Genomic DNA, 22351 nt, shown 5'->3' on the forward strand with positions numbered 1-22351 from the left:
GGCTTTAATTCTCTTGTCCACGGCTGTTGGGCCTAAAATACCATAAAATATGTGGGTCTAGAACTGTGTGAAGAAACCAGTTACTGCTAGTACTTGGTTCTACCAACTAGTAAAATTCTGGTTGAGATTTTAGGCAGCATCTGCCTTGCGTCCTCCAGATCAGTGTCTGTTCTCTTACAGATCAGTCTGTTCACTAACTGAAATGTGCAGATGAGTCGAAGTTGAAAAGTTTAAATGTTAACAGTTTGGATCACTATCTTTACCAAGCAGTTTTCTGTTAATTCTCATCATTGCCATGTGAGGTAGAGAAACTTGACTTAAATTGCATACTAATGATTGTGAACTGGAGTTCAGAGAGAACTGAAGGATCACAGAACAAAATATTAGCATGCATTAGAGAAGGCAGAAGAAATCTTAATCTCGGTCACAAAGTAAAATCGATTTTCAAGTTCAGTTAGTTTGTACTGTACTGTGAGTATATTTGGGGTGTTTTGTGGTGTTTTGTTTTTTTTTTTCTTTTTACAGAAATGCCTTGCCTTGTAGAATACCAGGATGGTTTATGGTATAGAGCAAAGCTCCTCTCCATTGAAGAATCTGACCCTGTTAAGGTCCTGGTTCAGTTTGTTGACTATGGTAGTTTTTTAGTTGTCCCAACAAGCAGGTAAATACTTGCATTTTTTTCTTACGTAAAATGTCTAGGTGTGTATGTATGTATGTATATACTTACATTATAGAATGCGTACTTAAAAATAAGTGCATGTATTTTTACATTTATTATTATTTATATAAACTATAGAAATATTACTTGTAATAATTTAGCATTATATTTCAGTTGGACAAAGCTGGTTGGCTGGTTAAATAATTTCTGTCTGCAGGGTATGGGGTTGCGCACCTGCTTCTCTTTCTCAGGTTGTTCTGAGAAGCTCATCATTATAATATCAGATTTCTCCATCATCTTCAGGTTACTTAACCTGTGAAGTAGGCTCAGGTTTCTAATCTGCTTTTGCACCCAAGAAGCTTATGCAAAATAGGGACTGAGCCCTCCAGGTGTACAAACAAATCCTTTGATCCTGTGTGACTGCAGCCTGCATAGAAGACAGCTGGGGAATAAGATAAGGGAGGATCTGAGTGGGACATACCCCGTGCTGCTTGTGTGGAAACTGGAAGTTCAAATCCCTGTTCCACTCTAGGAAGTGCTCCTGTGCTGACACACAGATGTCAGCTAAGCGTCTCAAACACCCCAGGTTTCTAGGGTCCCCTAAGCTTGGCTGAATTTTCTCTCTGGAAGCACTTTCACTTTTTATATATATATATATATATATATATATATATATATATATATACACACACACTGCTTAATCACATTGACTTGCTCTTGAGCTCACTGGGGGATCTACAGGTCCTTGCTGAAGGTGAGGCAAAATGGGGATTTGAACAGATTTCCTGCTTTGTGGACTGTTAGGATCATGGGAGAGAGTGTGTGTTTTATTTCAGGGTTGCACTCCCTGCTCTGCTTCCCCATTCCTTGCTTCTGGGACAGAAAGATAGAGGAATGGGGAGATGATAATATGAAACTAAGGTACCGATTTCCAGTAGTGCGTCTAGAGCACATCCAGGCGTGAAGTGCTTTGGACCACAAAGGTCTATGTCATTTTCCAGACGCACCGGATTTGGAGCCTGCATTGTGATGGCGCGCTTGCATTCCTGTGCTCAAATCTCGATTGGGCACTTGAGACTCCTCCCCAAGCACTGTGATGGGGAGCCAGCGTGCCTGGCAGGCTGAGGGGTCTGTACGATACTGGCCTGCTTCTTCATACGTTACAGTGCTGAAGTCCTTCAGAGGGCCTGGCCTTACCTGATGAACTGTTCGGTGTGACACCGGCATGTTATTGTAGAGCAGGGACTCTGATCCCAGTTTCCACACCGTAAAGCTACTGCATGAACCATTAAGCTATCCTTATGTCCATACTGATGGTTTAGCTTGACAGGTGGATTGTTGCAGGCAAACATTTTTCATTTTTGTTTTAGATTGCGTCACATACCTTATCATCTGCTGAAGTACCCTGTTCAGGCAGTACGAGCTCTGTTGGCTGGATTTAAACCTGCTTTATATGACAAAAACGTGAAAAGAATTCCGTATTCCCCAGAATGGAGTGTGGAAGCATTGTGGGCTATGATGGAGTGCGTTGAGGGAAAACAGCTCTCTGCTTCCATACTTGTGAGAAACTTTTTTTTTCTTCTAGTTCTTGCTCAGCCTAAAATGCATATTAGCACTCGAGTATAATTTCTCAGTATTTATTTTACTGCGAACCCTCATGATTTAAAATCGTGAACCATTTACCATGAAGGAATGCTGATCAAAAGAGGAAATCATGTGGCGGTCTTCTTAATCCTGCAAACAAAAAGTTTCTGAGCATGTCTGTTGTTTTAAAATGTGTTGCCTTTACTTAAAAACAGAAATATTCTTTGCATATTCACAGTTCCATTTAGGCAGCGAGTATAGCCAGTAAATTAACTTTGACTATGGGTTAGCTTGAGATTTAAATCTTGTTACTGTCAGAACTCTGTCCTGGTTTTCAGGCTCTTTCACCAGAGGTCACCATTTCTTTGTATGAAGATGACCAAAACCTAGTTCATATGAAACTGATAGAAATGGGACTTGCAGATTTGGATGAGTGATGTGTAAGTATAGTGAATCTGAACTACAAATTCATACTGTTACGAAGGTATGATTTCAAAAGATTTAAGCAAAGTCTTAACTGTCAGTAACGTTGACAACTAGAGTTTATCTTTCTTTTTAAAAAATCCGTTCTGTCCACACTTCCAGTCTTTTAATAAAATAAAATGCTGTTAAAAAAATTGAATTTCTTTACGTACATATTAGTGAAGCCCACAGTATAGCTCTAAGAACTAACAGGTACTGAAACAAAGAGCCCTAAGGCAATAGAACAGAGAGAGCTTTTGCTGCTAGTAACTGGAGAAGGTAACTTGTGGATGTGTGGCAGTCTACTCTGCCCAACAATCAAAATTAATTGTTTTTCTTCATTTTCAGCATTTGATGTCACTGTCCTGTGCCCGTGGTTCTCAGACAGATCCATGATATGGGTGTCCATACATCCATACATCTAGTCAAACATGAAATATTTTAAATGAAAAGCTTTATAGTGTGTGTTGTCTACAGAGAATACTGGAGACTTGGATTTTCAAATTTCTTGGCTGACTCTATGTTACATAGTCCTTTTCCCTCCCATTTAATAAGCACTCTTCTAATCTGTTTCTAGATAATGTTCCCAACACTTTTGAATCTTGACATAGTGATTGGAACTGTATATTCATGTCTCAATCTCTTGACCTTAGAGCCTTAAGTATTATTCTGTGATATCCTTTTCATAATGTATAGTAGTAAAGAAATAGATAAAAAGCTGATGCTGGGCACACTTGTTCTGGTATCTTGTTAGAAGACTAGATAGATAATTACTGTGATGTAACTCTTGTTTATGTTTCAGGCATATTTGGTGACAGACTTCTCCAGTACCAGTCTGGGATCAGGAATGAACAGTTGGGGGTGGGGGAGTGTTACTATCTTTGTTCTGGAACATGTTTGCATTGCTGCTGTGTTTTCTGTTTTCAGTCATGATGAGATGGATGTGTTTTGGGTATCCTTGCACCTCCTTCCTACTCCTGGAGCTGCGGTGTTCATTTGAAAGCATTGGAATAAATAGGAGCTTGCTCAGCATGCGTCAGAAAGCTTGTTTTCCTTTACTGCTATAGTATGTAAGGTTTTTTTGGACGTCTCTTTATTGTACTAGTGTAGTATATCCTTTACAATTGAAGCTCAGCCCCTTTCAGTTTCCCCATGGAGAATTTTGTCTAGATTATCAAGGAAAAAACAGAATCATAGAATCGCCAAGGTTGGAAAAGACCCTTAAGATCATCGAGTCCAACCGTTAACCTAACACTTCCAAGTCCATCTATACCATGTCCTCGAGCACCGTATCTATGACATATACAATAAAGATTTCACAACCTCTCTGGGCAACCAGTTCCAGCGCTCAGTCCTGCTCACAGTAAAGAAAAGTGTTTCTTGATGCTCAGAGGGAACCTCCTCTGTTTCAGGTTCTGCCCATGTTTGTGCACATACACACAAAGAACCGTAGAATGCTTTGGGATGGAAGGGACCTTTAAAGGCCATCTCGTCCACCCCCCCTGCAGTGGGCAGGGACATCTACAACCAGATCAGGTTGCTCAGAGCCCCGTCCAGCCTGGCCTTGAATGTTTCCAAGGATGGGGCATCTGCCACCTCTCTGGGCAACCTGTTCCAGTGTTTCACCACCCTCACTGTGAAAAATGTCTTCCTTATATCTAGTCTAAATCTACCCTCTTTCAGTTTAAAACCATTACCCCTTGTCCTGTTGCAGCAGACCTTGCTAAAAAGACTATCCCCATCTTTCTTGTAGGCCCCCTTTAAGTACTGAAAGGCTGCAGTAAGGTCTCCCGTCAGCCTTCTCTTCTCCAGGCTGAACAACCCCAGCTCTCCCAGCCTTTCCTCATAGCAGAGGTGCTCCATCCCTCTGATCATTTTTGTGGCCCTTCTCTGGACCCGCTCCAACAGGTCCATGTCCTTCCTGTGCTGGGGACCCCAGACCTGGCCGCAGTGCTGCAGGTGGGGTCTCACCAGAGTAGAGGGGCAGAATCACCTCCCTCGACCTGCTGGCCACGCTTCTTTTGATGCAGCCCAGGATACGGTTGGCCGCCTGGGCTGCAAGAGCACATTGCTGGCTCATGTCCAGCTTTTCATCCACCAGTACCCCCAAGTCCTCCCCTGCAGGGCTGCTCTCAATCCCTTCATCCCCCATCAACCATTCTGAAAGGGACTTAGCCCTAAATTACATACGAGCTGCTGTTTAAGATTGCCGGAAAGGCCATGACCTGCTTATCCACCCAACCAGGCAACTTCAGTTATGAGTAAGAATAATTCCCACTACTGCAAGCTGATTTACCTCTTGAGTAAAAAAGGGCACGAGCACAGCAACTACAGAGTTTGCTTTCACTCAGGAGAAGGGGGGGACAAGGGGCAGAAAGCAAGACAAATCATCTTAAAAATGCCTGTTAGGTGGAAGAATTGGATGAGATGATGATTACATTTTGGTTGATTTTTTCTAGTGTTTCCTCCCACATTTCTGAGTAGCTTAGAGAATTAACCTGGTCCACAGTCTCATCTGTCCTAGCCTTATGAATACAGAAGAGCAGGTTACAGAACAGAGTTCGGGGTCTGCTAATGCTATTGCTTCCTAACTGTGAGATTAAGAAAAAATAAGGTTATGAAGGAAAAGAATAGCGTTAAGGCTAACCAAAAAGGAATGCTGCCATTCGTTTACTCTTCTAAGTCAAACAATAAGTAAACTCATACCCAGACTCTTAAATCTGGTCACCTGCTGTACTTCACCACAGCAAGGGTTCCAAGAGCACAACTTTTTACCTTGGATTGAAGCATCTTCTCCGAGATGTCTAAAATAAGGTAATCTACAGCTGTTTTTGATGAATTTTCACTGACAGCTGATTTAAAAAACACCATTTAAACTACACATGACAGAATACTGAATCAATAAACTGCTTCTTAAAAGTAGAAATGGGGAAAAAAATTAGAAAAAGCTCTGATGTAGTAACACCCACTGAAAAATAAATTTATTTCAGAAAAGCTATAAACAATATATACACAACAAGCTTAAAGGGGTTTCTCATTTACAGGAATGTACATTATTTTTGCTGATGTGCTAACGCTTCCAACAGTTGTGACATTACAACTTAGTGTCCATGATAATATTGCCATCCTTGTCCTTCACTCTTACTCTCCCAGAGACATACTTTGTTTCCTGCTGTCCATTCACGTACACAGTCTTGACAGTACCATCTGGATACTCCCGCCTCTTGAACTGTGAGGTGTGTAGTTCTCTCTGCCCATTATTGAACTCTATAGTTTTGCTTCCATCTCTGCATTAAATAAATGTATATAAGTATTTAAAAAAAACAAACAAACAACAACATTGTAAGGACTGTACATAGGCTTAAGCTTAATCTCAGAACAAACATTAAATGTGCAAGCCTAAATGAAGGAAGAACTTAATAAACCACAGTATTTGTGAAAAGCCTGTTTTGTTAAATACCATCCCAGCCGGCTGGTACTCAAAAACCTGTTTCTGCAAAACTGACATAACTTCTTTATTCTTGAGAGCCTCTACATTAAATCTATTGCTGCAACAGTCCAAGAGAAGTTTAAAACTTTTAACTTTTTGAGCACTATCAGTTTGGATGCGAGACCTGCTTGCCACACCAACTACGTTCTCACGTGTTCTCTAAAGTTACACAAAAACCTGAAAAATCTCTCAGGTTAGGGTATGAGAAAATACACACAGGCATTCAGTCTTTATGTCTCCTCCAAGCTACAAAAAAAACAAATCAAAATTTCAAATAGTCAATACGTGTTCACAGTACAGTATATTCAAATGTAAACTTCTAGAAATAGATGTGTCACCATATGCTGCCTCTGTCAGTGAGCCCTAGCTGCTACTTTCCCATCAACGGGCTAGGGTACCTGAAAAGGTAAAGCTTACCGCTGAACACGAACAATAGTACCATCTGGAAAGATGCTTTCTTCTTGCCCATCCGTAAATAAGTTTTTGATAGTTTGATCAGGGAAAGTAATTTCTTTCTTGCCATCAGGATAATGCTTCTCTGAAATGAATTTTGAGGCAATGTGCTTATTATGTAAATACAGGGGTATATATATGGGCAGCAATTTTGAGGGTTGGTTGGGTTGGATGAGTTCTTTACCTATTTGTCCATTTGAAAAATGCAAGACCTCTAAGCCATCAGAGTATGTAGTATGTGTAGTCTTAGCATCAGCGTAATAATAAATCTGCAGAAAACAGTTAAGATTTAACATAACTAGTGAGAAATCTTGTGTGTGTGTGTGTGTGTGTATACATGTGCGCATAAATTTATGGAAAAATGCAGAAGATGTAGGATACATACCACTGTTTGATCAGGCATAACCTGCTTCACATCCCCATTGAAGAAGGTTATCGTTACAGTCTTCCCATCAGAATCCACTTTTTTCCATGTCCCATTGGGGAAAAATATGAGATGACAGCCATTTTTCAAAACCTTTTCAACCTAATGAATACATCACAGAGAGGTCAGTATTGAGCCATCACGCTCACATACTCATTCCTCTTTCACAACAGCTGTCTGGTGGAATTTCAGAGTGCCGAGCTCTCATTTTACCTTTCCGTCAGGATAAGCGGTTTCTCTCTGTATCTCTTCACTGTCTGTATATGCAGGTCCAGGTGGTAGCGACACATGAGCTTCATGAGGAGAGGTGTCCTGAAACGACAACAATAATCTAAGCATAAACTCAGATTGAGCTTTGTCTTTATACATGTTTTTTCCCTAGACTGACAGTTATTTTGGGGAACAAGGAGCATCAGGGAGGAAGACAAGTATAGGAAGGCATAAACGCAATCTGGGTTTTACACAACTCCTAGTATAATTCAGGTGGTAAGTCAGACTGAGGCTCAGCAGTAACTGCTTGTCTGGGGTCAGCTGTAGTCTGGGCTGAAGTGGAATTCAGTGGTGTGTTGTCACATGGTGCTCAACTGCCTTAAGTCATCCATATCAAGGTATGAAACAGCTGATGAAGTTTCATAAAACCTGAATGCTACCTACAGCAATTAATGTAAGAATTAATTCAACTGTTTACAAGATTCTTGCACAGTTGCCCTACATGGAACATATAAACATCCGTCTTTTTCCCCTCTCTCAAAAGGTAAAACATTTTGCCAATTCAAGGGGGCAGGATATTATTATTTTGTTTTATTTCCTCAGTCAAAGAAAGTTGCAACTACCAGACACAGGTAAAACACTCTGCATTGACTACTACGTAGCCATTTTCTGGTGTGACAATAGAATTGCAGTTGAAGAACATAAGAAGGTGAGTCAACAGCTTCACCAGTCACCCTCCAGATACTCATTTCAGTACAAGTAACTATTGTTTTATTTCAGGCTTTTTCCTCCCCCTTAAAAATCAAATCAAGATACAGGACTTACTACCATAAAAGTCCTAGAAGAATCTTCTACTGCCGTCATTGTCTCAGAGGTGCTTCTGTCATTAGCAGGTGCTGATGCAGGTGTTCTAGAAAGCTTTCCTACTCAGATAACATGTAATAAAGTTAATTTGGACAGTAAAATTAAAGTACAGTTTAAGTATTACAATCATAATTATATATAGAGGTCAAGTTGTACAAGACAGCTACATTTAAGCGCAGTAGAAACTGAAAGCAGTATATTTATGAAAAGAATCAGCATAAGCCAGCTCCCTCAGGTATGTCATTGCTTCGTGTGTCAGCAAGAAGCTACAACTGAAGAATCATTGTAACAGGCATAATACTTGCACTTTTGCTCCTGTTTCATTTCTGTAGATTTATAAAGGATTTTTTTTCCCCCTAGGGATCTAGACAACATTTTTAGTTATGCCTTACAACGAATAAAGGAAGATTAATGTAACCTTTTAACAGAAACTGATTGGCAGACTTTTCCCATGTCTCTCCTAGCACGCCAGAAAGATTACCAAAATAAGACCGGCAAGAGCTTCAATTCTGGGCTTCAATACTCTTCCAACAGGTAACATGATGGTTGCTTGAGCTGTTGGAGGTGTCAAAAAAGTACCCTCCAGTTACAGCTACACTGGGGTATAGCTGCCAACAGCATTTGCTCCTAACTGTGCGGAAGGAACACCTGCTACGGCGTTGCCCGCAGGATTACAGATCCGGATAACAGGAGGTTCTGAAGAGACACAGCAGTTCTGATGCTATCAACATAGTCCTCTAATCAACATCCGCAGCTTGCAGAACACCAGGGATGAATGCCATTTTGGATTACAGAACACAGCTCCTGGTATGCGCCAGATCACCAACCGTGACCAGAAGCATGTTCGCCCCGAGAATGGTCTCATCACAGCTTTCTCCAGCATCTTACCCTGGGAGGTATTTATTCATACGCTTGAGTCCATTACAACTATTCTCTATCTACGTTTGAGGTGGTGATGCATTCTTTTTAATAAAAGCAAAAATCCACATTAATTTTTTAAAGAGTTAACAGAATTCTCTGATCAGACAAACATTTATACCTTTTGCCTGTGAATAGCTTTTGCCATTTATCTTGCTGCACTTCTGTACTGGAAGAAGCAGAGATGCAGTTTGACTTTTGGGGCCTCTATTTGGTAGACACTAAAAGAAAGAAAAACTTATTTGTGGTTTACATGACGTTTATGAATAACTGTTCATACAGCAGCAACAAAACGTATACACCACGTGACACGAAATTTACTGGAAGCTTTCTGCACAAACGATACATTTTTGAGATGTAGTCAATAGAAGGGCTTGTGTGACGTAGCCCAAGCTCTCCTTTGGAATTCTGTCTGCTGCCTCGCTACCAACAACGGCAGATTGTTCATTTGGCGCAAGCAATCTAGAATAATAGTTTCTGTTCCAAAACTAAATATAACTACTTTAGACAATGGTGAACTGCGTGGTTTGCCTGGCTGACCCTTAAGGTGCAGAGGTTCACAGGTTAGATCCCATCTATGATTTTTCACTTACAATTGCTTCATTTTGAATTTCTAAGATGAGTTCCTCAACAGAATGGATGCTGCACATTGTGAACATTCACATTTGGAGAGAATGTGACATTAACAAAATCCTGTGTCTGTCACCACTAGTGGAGTCCCAGGATTAGTAAATTAAAAGTAAACATCTAATTTGTAGCTATTGGATTCCAAGTTTGTGATCCAAAACTCAAGAGTATTCACACAGATGAATTTAAAGCACCAAGATTAATAACTTACAGATTCTGCTCTTTTTAGAGTCATCCCAGAATTTTCTATTTTCCTCTTGCTTCCAGCAGCTTCTACTTTCTTCCAGGCTTCTAGACGAAACCTCTCCATAATTTTGACTTCCTCTTTTAGCTCCATATTCTCATTTACTAAAGCTTCTATTTGATCCTTCAGGCGTCGATGGGTGGTTGACCATTTTGCCTCTTTTCGTTTTAAATCTTCCTGTAACTCTGCAATCTGCTGTTTTAAAGCCTTAGAAAAATGCATGTTTATAAATTAAAGAGCTTTCATTTTTTTAATATATTGAAAGATTTTAATGTTCTAATAGAAATACAAGCACACAAAAAAAGCACAAGAGTGGCAAAAAAAAAAAAAAAATAAGATCAGCTTAACGGGACAGAGGGTGAAAGGTAGACGTTTTCTTCCTGAAAGAGATATTATTTACTTTAGACTACCAACTTTATAAGCTCAATTTCAACCACAGGAAGTGTCTTTATTGCCCTCTTGGCATCTTACACTTCATAGATTGGCCAGTACAAATACACTTGAGACAAAAAGATGAAATCTTTAGGCTACCCTTGAGAGGACCCTTCAAAAATCTTGGCACAGGAAAATAGGGAGGACACAATCACATAAAACGCATGTGAATCTGCCTTGCCGGTGTAGCAAATGTTACTTCAATGTGTTGAAGTTATGTAAGGAAAATTTGTAGGGAAGGAGGAGGGAAATCCACGTCTGATATTTAATACAGCTTGTCTGTACACCTCATGTACCATACATCCTGACAATGAAGGAACAAACAGATCTTGTTTTTTACATCTCTGATACCTAAAGACCTACAAGTAAGTAATAACAAAACGTAACTCTGAAAATTGTAAAAGATTACTACATGTACTGTACAACAGTTATAGACAGAATAAAACTCAAGTACAGTCCTAGTTTGCATTTTGATCCACCACCATGAATAAAAACTTACAACTTAATATTAACTACAGTAATTTTGTATCAAAGTTGAAGATGATTCTGCCATAGTCATGAGCAGTTTTTAGTATGGAAATGTGACAAAAAGATCTGCTCATCAGGGGTTTTTGCCTTAAAACCAAACAACATTGTGAAGACTGTAGTTCCTTCCTCAATTAGGCCGTGTCTACTAACAGTTCCCATCTTGAAATCACTTGCAACCTTGCAATTAAGTTAGAATTTAGTTCTCAACTGCCTTTAAATGAATTTAAGTGTTCCTGTGTGGACTAGAAGAATAATATATTTTTATACCTGAATTTCATCACGTTCTTTTTTATCTGGAATTGCTCTAGCTTCTGTGGTATACTTTTCAAAAACTTTACGCTCCTTTTGCAGTTTTTTCATTTCCTTTTTTTTATATTCTTCTATTTCAGCCAGTTCTTGGGCTTTCTGCCGTTGAAAGTCTGTAATTTCTTTCCTATAATTATGAAACAAAGTTGTTGTTTTAGCCCAAAAGTACTTCAAATCTGGATTTTAAGGAAGAAAATGAAGACTCTGAATTTTGTGATCATTGATTCCAATCCAGCATCTCTTACCCCCAGGAAGACTTACCTATTAACAGTATTACTTAAGGAGTAAGAATTGTCACACAGCTAGTGTTTGAAGTCCAACAATTTCTATTTTTATATCTTCCAGTCACAAAAGTTATCCTGAATTTAACAAAGCTTTGGCTAAAATCTTCCAACATTTTTCAGAGCAATAGAACACCATTCCCCCAAAAGCACCGGGGAAAAGAATCTGCTAACAGCAGGAGGTCACAAATTAAACATTAGCCAACAACACAGTACCGTTTCCAAACAAAACAAAAGTGACTTTGGTAGGAAAAGGTGTGCCACATTTAAGTCACCAGGGATAATTATTCTGTCACTTATAAATCCCCCAGTTCAAATGAAAATATTCTCAGTTTGTACACACAAACATTCAATCCAAAGGAAGAGCATCAGTCACATTAGCATGAAGATCAGTTTTGCAAGACCAACTTAGGGATGTGTTATCACTCAAAACAAAAGTATACAAATTCTCCCAAGTATAGCCTTTAAGGATATCACATTAAACTACCAGGGGTTCTTAGTATTATAATTTGTGCGCGAGTAATAATTACAGTTTAATATATACATAGAGCAACAACCAGTTTCTTGACCTCCATCTCCACTGTAACTGAAACACACCAATTATTTATCTGTGCTGTTGGTAACTGGACATTATGATAGTCTGGCACATACCATGTAAATGAATGCACCAAAACGTTTCAATTCACAATTACCTGATATTTGCCAAAGCATGCTCTCTTTCTTCACGGAGTTTAGTTAGAGTTGTGTTTTCAGCTCTGAATTTCTCTATTTCAGCTTCCAGTTCAGCGAGTCTCTCCCTCAGTACCTGGGATGGAACAGCGTTTCCTACCAGAGAACAGCCAGATGTAAGTTATCTAAGCAGCATCCATAAGACTGAAGTAAGTGACTATCACGCAACAGTTAGGAAAAAAAAATTAAAAAAAAAAAAAAAATCAAGCGATACCAATTTTAGAGATAGAAGTAGTATTGCAAAAAATTTCTACTATTCAAATAACACAGAAGTGACATTTTAAAGCACTCTGCGCTATTTACTCAAGTACCTCAAATATTGAGTGTATCTATCATCTTTGTAGAACTAAATATATATTAGGAATTGGAATGTGAAGGGCTTCACGTCAAGCTAGAGAAATTAAATGAAGGTACACGGGCCAAATATCAAACAGGAAAGTTTATGGTTGTAAGTTTTTCCAAGTTCTATTCACAACAAAGTCTGCTCACACCCATCACTGATGTGAAACCTATTGCAAAGGCTGATAATGGGATTTGTGGGCTTTTTTTGCCATCACAGTTTCCTGTTCAGTCACTACTTAACACTCCCAGGGTTTTACTAGTCTGCTTCTGAGTATGCAAGAGAAGAGCCTAAATACTGATGTTGCAGGGTAGGTAGTTGCCTCATTCACCCTTAAACGCTAACATTCAGTAAAAAAACCCTACCCCTCTTGCTGCAAACAACACCTAGCAGGCATCTTTAGACAACCCTACAAAATCAGTTCTCCACAAAACAATAACCAGATGTAGCAGCTTGTACATGAACTTCTCGTAAAATCCTAAACAAATCCTGAACATTCATTGGAGCAGAGTTTGAAACTAAGATCTCACCACCTTACAGAGAAGAGATTTAAATGCTAGGCTATACCATCATGCTTTCACTGAACAACTGCATTTTTAATGATATCACATAAATGCAATAGCTTCAACAGGAGCTTTTAGAGGCAGTCCTTCCCCAGACTATAATCATATGGTTGAAATCAACTTGGGCAACAAAGAAAAAGGAATCCATGTTTCCCATATTCCATGTGAATTCTCTAGATACTATACTACTGTCAGAAAATACAGAGAGGGGCTGCAACCTCCTTATATTTTATAAGAGCAACCAGCTAACCTAACAGTGCATAGCATTACCCTACTGTGGCGTAAATGCACACTGCCACTGGAAAGGGAGGTACCACTTCGTTTTTGGCATGGCTTTGACACTTTCCTTGATTTGGAAACAGTGATCAAGCATCTTATACTGCAAGCTGCATAACTGTTAGATCTGACATCAGACTTGCAACCAGGAGAGGAGACGAAAGGTGAGAACAGTGCCATTCCCTGCAGCAGAAGTCTGTACTTACACCCTTTGGTGTAATGTCAGGTTGCAGCTTAAGTCTTAGAAGGAAAGATTTGCAAATGTGTCTTCTTCAACAGTTCCTACCAATTGCTGTTCTCTCACCTCCTGGCTCCTGTTCCACAGTTGATTTGATTTCATGCTCTGAATGACAGCCTGCCTTCTGTTTCGGTTTCAGTGAAGGAAACAGTTTCATCATCAGGTTTGACACAGGAGGTCCATTTGAATCACTGTCCACTGCAGACTCTTTGGACATTTCATCTCCCCTCTTTGAGGCAACTTTTCTCTTTATTGCTTTATCTGGGACAGTTGTATCATTCTTACTGGAAAAGTCTGTCTGTAAAGGTATTTTACTATATTTTTCAGGTAAATCACTGTTAACGTAATTTTCGTCAAGATCACTCCACGTTCTTTCATCATCAAACTCAAACTTACTCCTACTTATACAAGACATGCTTCTCTGATGGTCTAAAGCTTTTCTTATCTTTTCCTTTGACAGTGCACTGCAATCTTTGTCTGACAAGCCAAGGTCAGCATCTCCATTTTTGCTTTCTTTGTTGGTGTCTGTAACAGAACCTCCATAGTCAAAAAATTCTGGATCACTTTCTCTATGGCTCACAAAGGATGTCTTAGCATCTTCATTTTCATGCTTCAATGTGGTCTCAAATTCACTCTCAGAATCTGTAGTAGTATCACCACTGTCCTCACCCTTATCTTCATTTACAATCCATTGATTACTTTTTAAAACAGGAGCTGCTGTCATGGAAGAAGATGAAAATATTACACTGTTCATTTTATTCAATGGATCCTTCATTCTAAAAGCTGTTCCTGAATTTGAGACTGTATGCGTAACTGCTCTATCATTTGTATTTCCCTGTGTCATACAGTCTGCCTTTTTATTTTTCTTACTTATAAGTTCAACAGCCAGCGCCTTTACTTGCTGCTGTTTTGCCTTGATAGGGGTAGAAGACATTCTACGGCCTTTTAAAGTTTGCTGATCTTGATCTAAGATCCTTTGCACAAATGAGGAATTACTTGAGAAAGATATTTCATCTGCAGCTTGTTCTAGAAACAAGAATTCATCTAATTCTAGATTCTCCTTTTCTTTTTCTTTTTCCCAGTTTTCCAGCTTATTCTGAAATGAAACTTCAAAAGACAGTTCTGGATCTTTTACAGGGTGACCTATAGGACATTTAGAATTAGAAAAGGCAGTGGCCAACTCATGAGACAACCGAGGCTTTTCTGTGCCAGGTAATTTGTTTCCAATTTTGCCAGTGTTAGGCTTAGCAAATTCTACTACGTTCTCTTTATTCTCCATTGTGTTGTTAATTTCTGCTGGGAAAGAATCTCTTATCTGTCCATCATGATTTTTTCCTGGTTGCATTCTTGTTTCTAACAGTGAGATATTTTTTCCATTGTGATTCCTGAGTACCAGGTTCTTCTGAATAGGGCAATGTTTTGCTTTATCAGGGTGGTTATATTTTTTACATGGTGCAAAAGAGTTCTCAGAAACCAGTTCTTTGCCAGGAGGCATAGTTTTCTTCTGTATTTGCGATCTGTCCACTTTAATAACATTTCTGTCATCTGAAGCCCTTTGTTGAAGTTTTGGGGTGTTTTCTCCAAGTTTTGTAATTTTAGATTTGGCATTAGTGAATCTTGTTAAGCCTTCTCCTCTTTTCAGGAAGGGTCGTTTGGTCACTGGTTTTTGAATGGCTGATCCATTTGTCTCCTGAAAAGGGGTAAGGAAAAGTAAAACACAAAATATTAAAAAGCCCCTTACACAGTTTGAAGATTTCTTCAAATAAACCCCACATATGAGTAGGAATTTATACAGTACATTTCCACTGGATTTCTAAAGACATCTTAAAACAAGTGAAATATTTGGGGCTTATTGTTTTATTTTTAAAAATGTGAATATTGCATTGTTAGCTTTTGATGCTAGAATCTTTCTTGCACATTTTTAAAACAACTATCACATCTTGGCACAATATATAAAGAACAATAAAGTTAAAAAAAATAAATAACCTGTAGCTTCTGGTTTTGCTCCAGACGCTGCTCTTCTAGTTGTATCTGTTCTTCCAGGAATTCTTCAAATGTCTGTTTCTTCTCCTGAATCGCAGCTTTAATAGGTCTAGTGTAATTTAAAAAAAAAACAAAACAAAACAAAACAAAACAAAACCTGAAGTCTTACATTTCTATAACTGTGTTTAACATCGCTGCTATTCAAAGACCTAAGGTATAATTACATAAAAGATGACAAATTAGGAGGTACTTTGATCACTAAGTGTCAAATTGAATCTGAGAAATGCCTTATAACACTAGCTGTTTATCTTTTGAGAAATGGTTTATCAAATCCCTGCTACAGTTAACATACATATCTAAAAGATACTGTATGCGTATTTTGCTGTTTCTTCTTTCATTGCTTTTCTCAATGATCCTTTCTGCTGCCCAGACCACCAAACTTTCATTCTTATTTTAGTCATACTGCCAATTTCTACAGTATCACCTTCCCACTCAGTAATGCTACTGAGATTGTGTTCCTTATCTCCCCCTTTGATACTCCTCCTCCTTCACAGCCGTGTACTGGGTCTGGCTGGGATGGAGTGAACTTTCTTCGTAGCAGTCCATGTGGTGTTGTGTTTTGGATTTGTGATTACAACACTGTTGATAACACACCAATGTTTTAGCTGTTACTGAACAGTGCCTGCACAGCATCAAAGCTTTCTTTGGTTTTTCATGCCGCTCCCCCTGCCCCAGCAAGCAGGCTGGGGATGGGCAAGAGGCTGAGAGGGGACAAGCCAGTACAGCCGACCCGAATTGACCAAAGGGATATTCCATGTCATATAACATCATGTTCAGCAGTAAAAACTGGGGGCTTGGTCATCCAAAAGTAGCTGTTGTTCAGAGACCAAGTAGGCATTGGTCTCCTTGTGGGAGGTGGAGAGTGACAGCCTTTGCATCACTTGAGGTTTTTTCCCCCCCTCTTTCCTTTACTTATTAAAGTGCTTTTATCTCAACCCACAAGTTCTCTCAAGCGTGCTCCTCTGATACCCTCTCCCATTCTGCTCTGAGGGACAGAGTCAGCAAGCGACTGGGTAGGTGCTTAGTTGCTGGCTGGGCTCAACCCACCACAGCCCGGAACAAAAATTTCTTCTCTTTGTGATGACCCAGCAGACAAGGCAGGGCTTTAAAACAATGCCAACCACTACTTCTATTCCAACAACTCCATAAACAAAGCTTTTACCATACATAAGAAAATACTCCTTGTGGCAGAAGCTATTACTTCTTAGCCATATACAGATGTTTAAACAAACATAACTCCTGGTAATAAACTACAAAGTCACAGCCTTACACTCCTCCTTCACATTACTACTTTCGCCAAGTAACAGTGGATAGGAAGTTGTAATAAATCAAACTGGGAACAGTAATTACAACTGCTCATATACTAAGCCTATACTAAAACGTGCTTCTAAACTATCATTACCCCAGGCTGCACACACCTCTCCAGCCAATACACAACATCACATCTTTCACAGCATTAACAATTTCAAGCCAGAGCCTCTCTTACTACAGGTCTCCACAGTACCTGGCAAAATGGAATCCTCGGTTGAGAAAGCTATACAAATTGAGAATATAAGACTCTTTCAATCAGGACTCAGAATTCAACCAAACTCATGTTATCTATTTGATAAAAACTGCATAATAATGGTCTGAATTACCTTTCCTCTGTATTAGTCCACAAATGTTTTCCTCCGCTGGAATTTTCAGGGAGATCTGCACTTTCCACGCATAAAGGATCAATGTGATGATCTTCACTCTCCATTAATATTTCCATCTTTTTTTCTGGACACCACATGTTTTTTCCTATGAAATTAATAGAAATTTTTTTTTCCTCCCCAACAACAAATCAGTTTTCAGCTCATGCTTTAAGCAGCATTCAGGTCAGATTAAAACCAGAAGGGAACTGTAGTCTGAATTGCTACATAAAATAGTCCTAAGATTTCCCCAAATTATTATTTGAATTTGTGCTTTCTTTTTAAAGGAACATCCAATTATGTATTAAAATTTTCCACAGACCTTAAATAACCCATTCTATTGTTCATCATCTCTGCTATTGTTAATTTATGGCTTAGAAACAAAATAACTGAACAAATCTGGATTTCTGCTGTACTGAAGAGCTCTCTTATCAAGTTTCTGTTTCCCATGTATATAGGTATAAATTAAGATCAATTTATCCTTTCACATCCTTGTAGACCAATCCCTCTGATTAAAAGCTTTAAAGCTGGTATGAAGTATGATGAAATGCAATCTCATACCTTTTCCCCAAAACCTCTACAGATTTTCAGCAACCCTATTAAATTGCTAGATTAAAACCAAAACCACTATTCCAGTCATAGCAGCATAGCAGTCATGCTGGTGCCAATGATAAAACTGAGAAGAGGATGAAAGATAAAGAACTCCAGTGCATTGCTTCTGATGTACAAATAATTTTTAGTCATATGATGGGATCTCTTTGTCAACCCATCTTGACTCCAAATTCCAGTTCAGTTACTAATCCTCACAATAGAGCTGGTCTGAAGACATTCTGTATCCCTGGATAGATTGTTATCTTCTATTTGTCATGTGAAAATGTGGGTACGGTTCAGCCCAAACACTTCAGCTGTTCAATATCTGTCATTATTTGGTATTTTCCCAGTCTTTATCATACATAAGCTTTAGCAGTAAAGATTATATTTTTTTTTCTAAAACAGACAAGCATTTTATACAGACAGAACTTGATTTTTTCCTCATGCTGCTTTTAACAAAAACTCACATGGACAGCAAGAGGAATGCTCTGAGGTCTGTAAGCTGTCAGTAAACCAACCAACAAATCAAGCCAACCAACACTTGTATAAAATCTTCGCAATAAGTAGTAGAAAATTACACTCAGTAACTACAAGGGAGGAAAAAAAACCACCACACACCAGGTTATCTTTTTATAAATGACTAACCAGTAATATATTTGTCTTCCTCATTTTTCAAACAATTCTGCATTTTCAGAGGCACACCCACACCTTGTTTCTCACAGGCAGACACTCCTGACAGACTGTTCTTCAAAGATGAGGTGCATTCTTTGTTGTTTAACTTTTGTAAAAAATTGCCATCTTGTGTATGTGAAGAAACAATTGGAGCATAAGCTCTGTCTTCAACGATATCCTGATACCCAGATGATGGCAACTGGTATGTTGTTAAGCCTGCTGAATGCCCAGGTCTTAGCATTTGCCGTTCAGCCATTAGAGTATAGCCTTGAAATTAAAAGAAAAAAAATGGCTGTGTCATTGTATTTGTATTACAACACCACTGTTCCACCTGAGAAAAGAAATGGCACTGAACAGCAAGACTGATCACCCAGCCTCCATCCTCATGTTACTGATCAAGAATAAGTGATAATCTGGATTTTATTCTCCTAAAGCTAAGCCCTAAATTCATTTTCTCAGGTAAGCAGAGGGAAAGAAAGGTAATTTAAGCCAGGCTGTACTAATAACTGCCAACAGGAGAAAATATCCCCGCTCAACTCTAAAAGCTTTTTTCCGCTCAGCACTGTCCCCTCCCTTTGCACACAGCAAACGAGACTGGAAACCCGATACAGGTTACAAGTATTTGTTTTTCAATACAGATCAGCTCCCTAGTCTAGTTCAGTTCCTCACCTGAACAAATTTGTGCTGTGTGAGCACAAACAAAGAGGGACCACTTCGACTGGATAAAGTGATAGCTTAAAGCAATCAAAAGTATTGTGAGAAACAGCTAATCAGAAAGGAAAGCAACTGTTTGTTTTACACTGTCTTTTATATTTAAAATATGTTCTTCGAAACAAGGGCTCCCATCATAGCGCATATTGATCAAGTTACAATTACAGTTGGCCTTTTATAAAAACAGGATATTCCTTCTATAAAACCAGTATTCCTTCTACAGTAGCACTCAACTTTCAGGCGCTGAAGCGATGCAGCATTTATCTTTGACTAATCAAGATGAAGAATACTGAATACACTTTCAGATTTTAACTGGAAAATGAGATTAAATTCTTCAGTTTACTCGAAGTACGTCACGTGCTTTCTTTCTCAGCTTACCAAGAACGGCTGTCTGGCCAGATACCATGCTAAGTAGCTTCTGCTGCTCTTCCATTAGCCTTTGAAGTTGCTCCATCTGTTGTTTCCTTAGCTGTTCCTGTTTCTGCTGTTGCAATTCCTTCAGCTTTTTAAACAAAAAAAATAAATGTATTAGAGGCTAGGTTTACTTAGAATGTACCTAAGGATTAGTGTCACGAAGACAAAGGGTATTTCTTGTTTTAAAGATGTTCCATTAGGTAAGCATAACATGAAGGAAATTAAGAATATGAAATGATACGCTAAACAAAATTTTCATTTTTTTCCATCTATGAATGCACATGCGAATTCCAGTTTGCCCAATTAACAATTCCATTAGTCTTTAATTGACCAATCTGCAAACAATAGAAATCAGAACGCTCATTTCTACTGCATGGGAAAAACATTCAAATTCTGCTCTTTTAACATTAACTTCAACTATGCCATGTTTTTATTAAAATGTGAAATACTTCATAATAATCAAAGCTTTAGAAAAAGCATGGGGTTTTTGTTTTTCTCTCCAAGATCTCAGTTACAGTGAACAGTACTGATACAAAGGACCAAGAGAGGGGAAAAAGAACATCGGAAAACATTAAGACTCATGAAGCTGCCTGAAAAAAAAGCATTAAAATACTGATTAAATTCAGTAATCCAGTCTTCATTTTCTTGTGTAGCAGGGTCCCTGGCCCTGCCTCAAGACCAGCCTTGAGGGCCACATGAAGGCAGAGCATTCTGTACCCTACCAAACCACAGCAACGGGTGGTGGGCCTCCATGCCCATCTCTGTACCTCCAACACAGACATATGTGCTAGTTCCAGCTCCTTCAAAGGAAAGGCAGGAGGCCTGATGAAATCCTTCCATAGATCAACAATTGGACCACACCTGTCATCCAACAGGTAAGAAAAATTTCTCTTGAATTCTCGTTGTAGTCCCTTAAAATTCCAGTGAAAACAGAAGTAAGGCACTATCCAAGTAGAAGCTGTGAGCTAATGATCAAGATCCAAAGATCACCTAAGTCTTATCTCCAACCCCTTCACTTAATTTATTAAAGAAATCATACCTGTTCTGATAATAATATCCTCAGAAAACCAAACTGAAATCTTGTATATCCAAAGCTACATTTGTCACTGCAAGAATCAGATTTTTTTTTAATATATATTAGCTTGTCAATAACTTTCTAAGACGGGAGACTTAACAATTCCTCTTAAGATACTGTTAAACCAGCTAATATCTGCCATTTAGCCACTGTTTGATACTGGTGACAACACTGAAAAAAGTGAATAAATATTTTCCTGTCATGTAAAATAGAGGAGAAAACTTTTATAGCACCACGTAAGTTGTGGAATTCTGCTCTAGAGACTCACACATACACCTACACCCCCACACACACCCCGCCTGAGTGAAGAGACATAGGGATTTGTGCTGAGGCAGCTGCTAGCAGAGTGGACAAGGAGGTGAGTGAGTTCTCAATCCTTAACAGCAAGGCCTACTGAAGTGCCTATGAACACTTAGAGCTAACACAATTTATATTTAGCAATTGGGAAGAGCTACGAGCGAATGCATAGCCAGTTACAGTGGATTAACTGACATGCTTGCGTTGGAAAAAAACCAATAACATCACAGCGCTGTAATTCTAGGCCTTTCTGTCCCAACGTCACGGATACTTCATCACATTCAACACTAACATCTCTCTTCATCTAAACAGAGACAGGTACGTAGGTGTACATAGCTACTTTGAGAACTAACAGAAGATGTTGCTATAGATACAAGAACATACAACTTCACCATGTTGTGACTATCTGTGGTGAAGTACTACCACTGTACTGACCAGCACCCCACTTCCACAGCTTCAAGTGAAGAAACAACAGAACACTGCAAAACTGTGTGCACCTTTCCAGGTAAAAAGATTTCAAGAACAAGTACACTGCCACTGAATGCAATTTCATTTTGAACTGGAACCTGTGCCAGCTGGAAAGAACAGAAGTTAGACTCTCAATAACTGCACATCATGAGGAAGACACCAATTTTTATGCATGCATAACTGTGACTTAGGACTTGTTCTTTAAGCTTGCTGTGTTCTCTATGTTGTAAAGAGTTTGCTTACTTCCAGGTATGAAAAATCATATGCAGAAACAAAATAAATCTTAATTGATGTACGTCAAGGAATTCTAGAACTTTTACCTGTTCAAGCTTTTGTAAGAGTGGATCACTGTGATCAGATTTATTCTGACCATCCACTCCACCATGGACAAAGTCTGTTTTAGAGGCTTCTACGTTATATGCTGCTGCTGGAAAAGATGTTTCAGTGGTATTTTGCTGAAGTGTACGAGAGCTGCCGGACTCTTCTTCACGCAAGGAGTCATCACTTACAGAACAGCTGTCCGAAAGATGCAACACTTCAGCAGGGAAAGCAGTGATGTTTTCGGATCCAGATAACAGATTTTCTTTGTTGATTTTCAAACCGGTAAAACTAGGATCTAATAAGACTCCTGCACGGGAACTATCAGACATCCAATGTGCAATGAAGTTTTGTTCACTATTCGGATCTTCAACAGTTGGCATCTTGTAAATTGTATTCCAATTTATTTGCTGACATAGCATTAACATAACAATATTATGTTATGTAGCGTTAGGACAGTAA

At 38.9% G+C, this 22351-nt stretch overlaps 2 protein-coding genes across 2 annotated transcripts in view; one reads left to right on the forward strand and one right to left on the reverse strand.

Moving 5' to 3' along the window:
* The window catches only part of RNF17 (ring finger protein 17), a gene marked incomplete at both ends in the record, with an annotated part of 54191 nt that extends 51512 nt beyond the window's left edge, over positions 1-2679 (forward strand). Inside the window, 3 exons of the mRNA XM_082304974.1 lie at positions 526-661; positions 2029-2218; positions 2581-2679. Of these exons, the coding sequence (XP_082161100.1) occupies positions 526-661; positions 2029-2218; positions 2581-2679 (425 nt within the window). The remainder of the gene's footprint in view (positions 1-525; positions 662-2028; positions 2219-2580) is intronic.
* A 3119-nt stretch (positions 2680-5798) lies between these two features.
* CPAP (centrosome assembly and centriole elongation protein) lies at positions 5799-22317 on the reverse strand (the record flags this gene model as incomplete). Its single annotated transcript, XM_082334429.1, has 16 exons — positions 5799-5991; positions 6612-6732; positions 6832-6916; positions 7033-7173; positions 7285-7383; positions 8107-8204; positions 9185-9284; positions 9902-10141; positions 11162-11327; positions 12174-12306; positions 13676-15317; positions 15614-15719; positions 17308-17452; positions 18643-18873; positions 19696-19819; positions 21892-22317. 16 exons carry the CDS (start codon positions 22315-22317, stop codon positions 5799-5801), a joined length of 4050 nt encoding a protein of 1349 aa, XP_082190555.1.
* Between the last annotated feature and the right edge of the window lie 34 nt (positions 22318-22351).

This window comes from Platalea leucorodia (genome assembly GCF_965183815.1).
Source record: "Platalea leucorodia genome assembly, chromosome: 2".
Lineage (NCBI taxonomy): Eukaryota > Metazoa > Chordata > Aves > Pelecaniformes > Threskiornithidae > Platalea > Platalea leucorodia.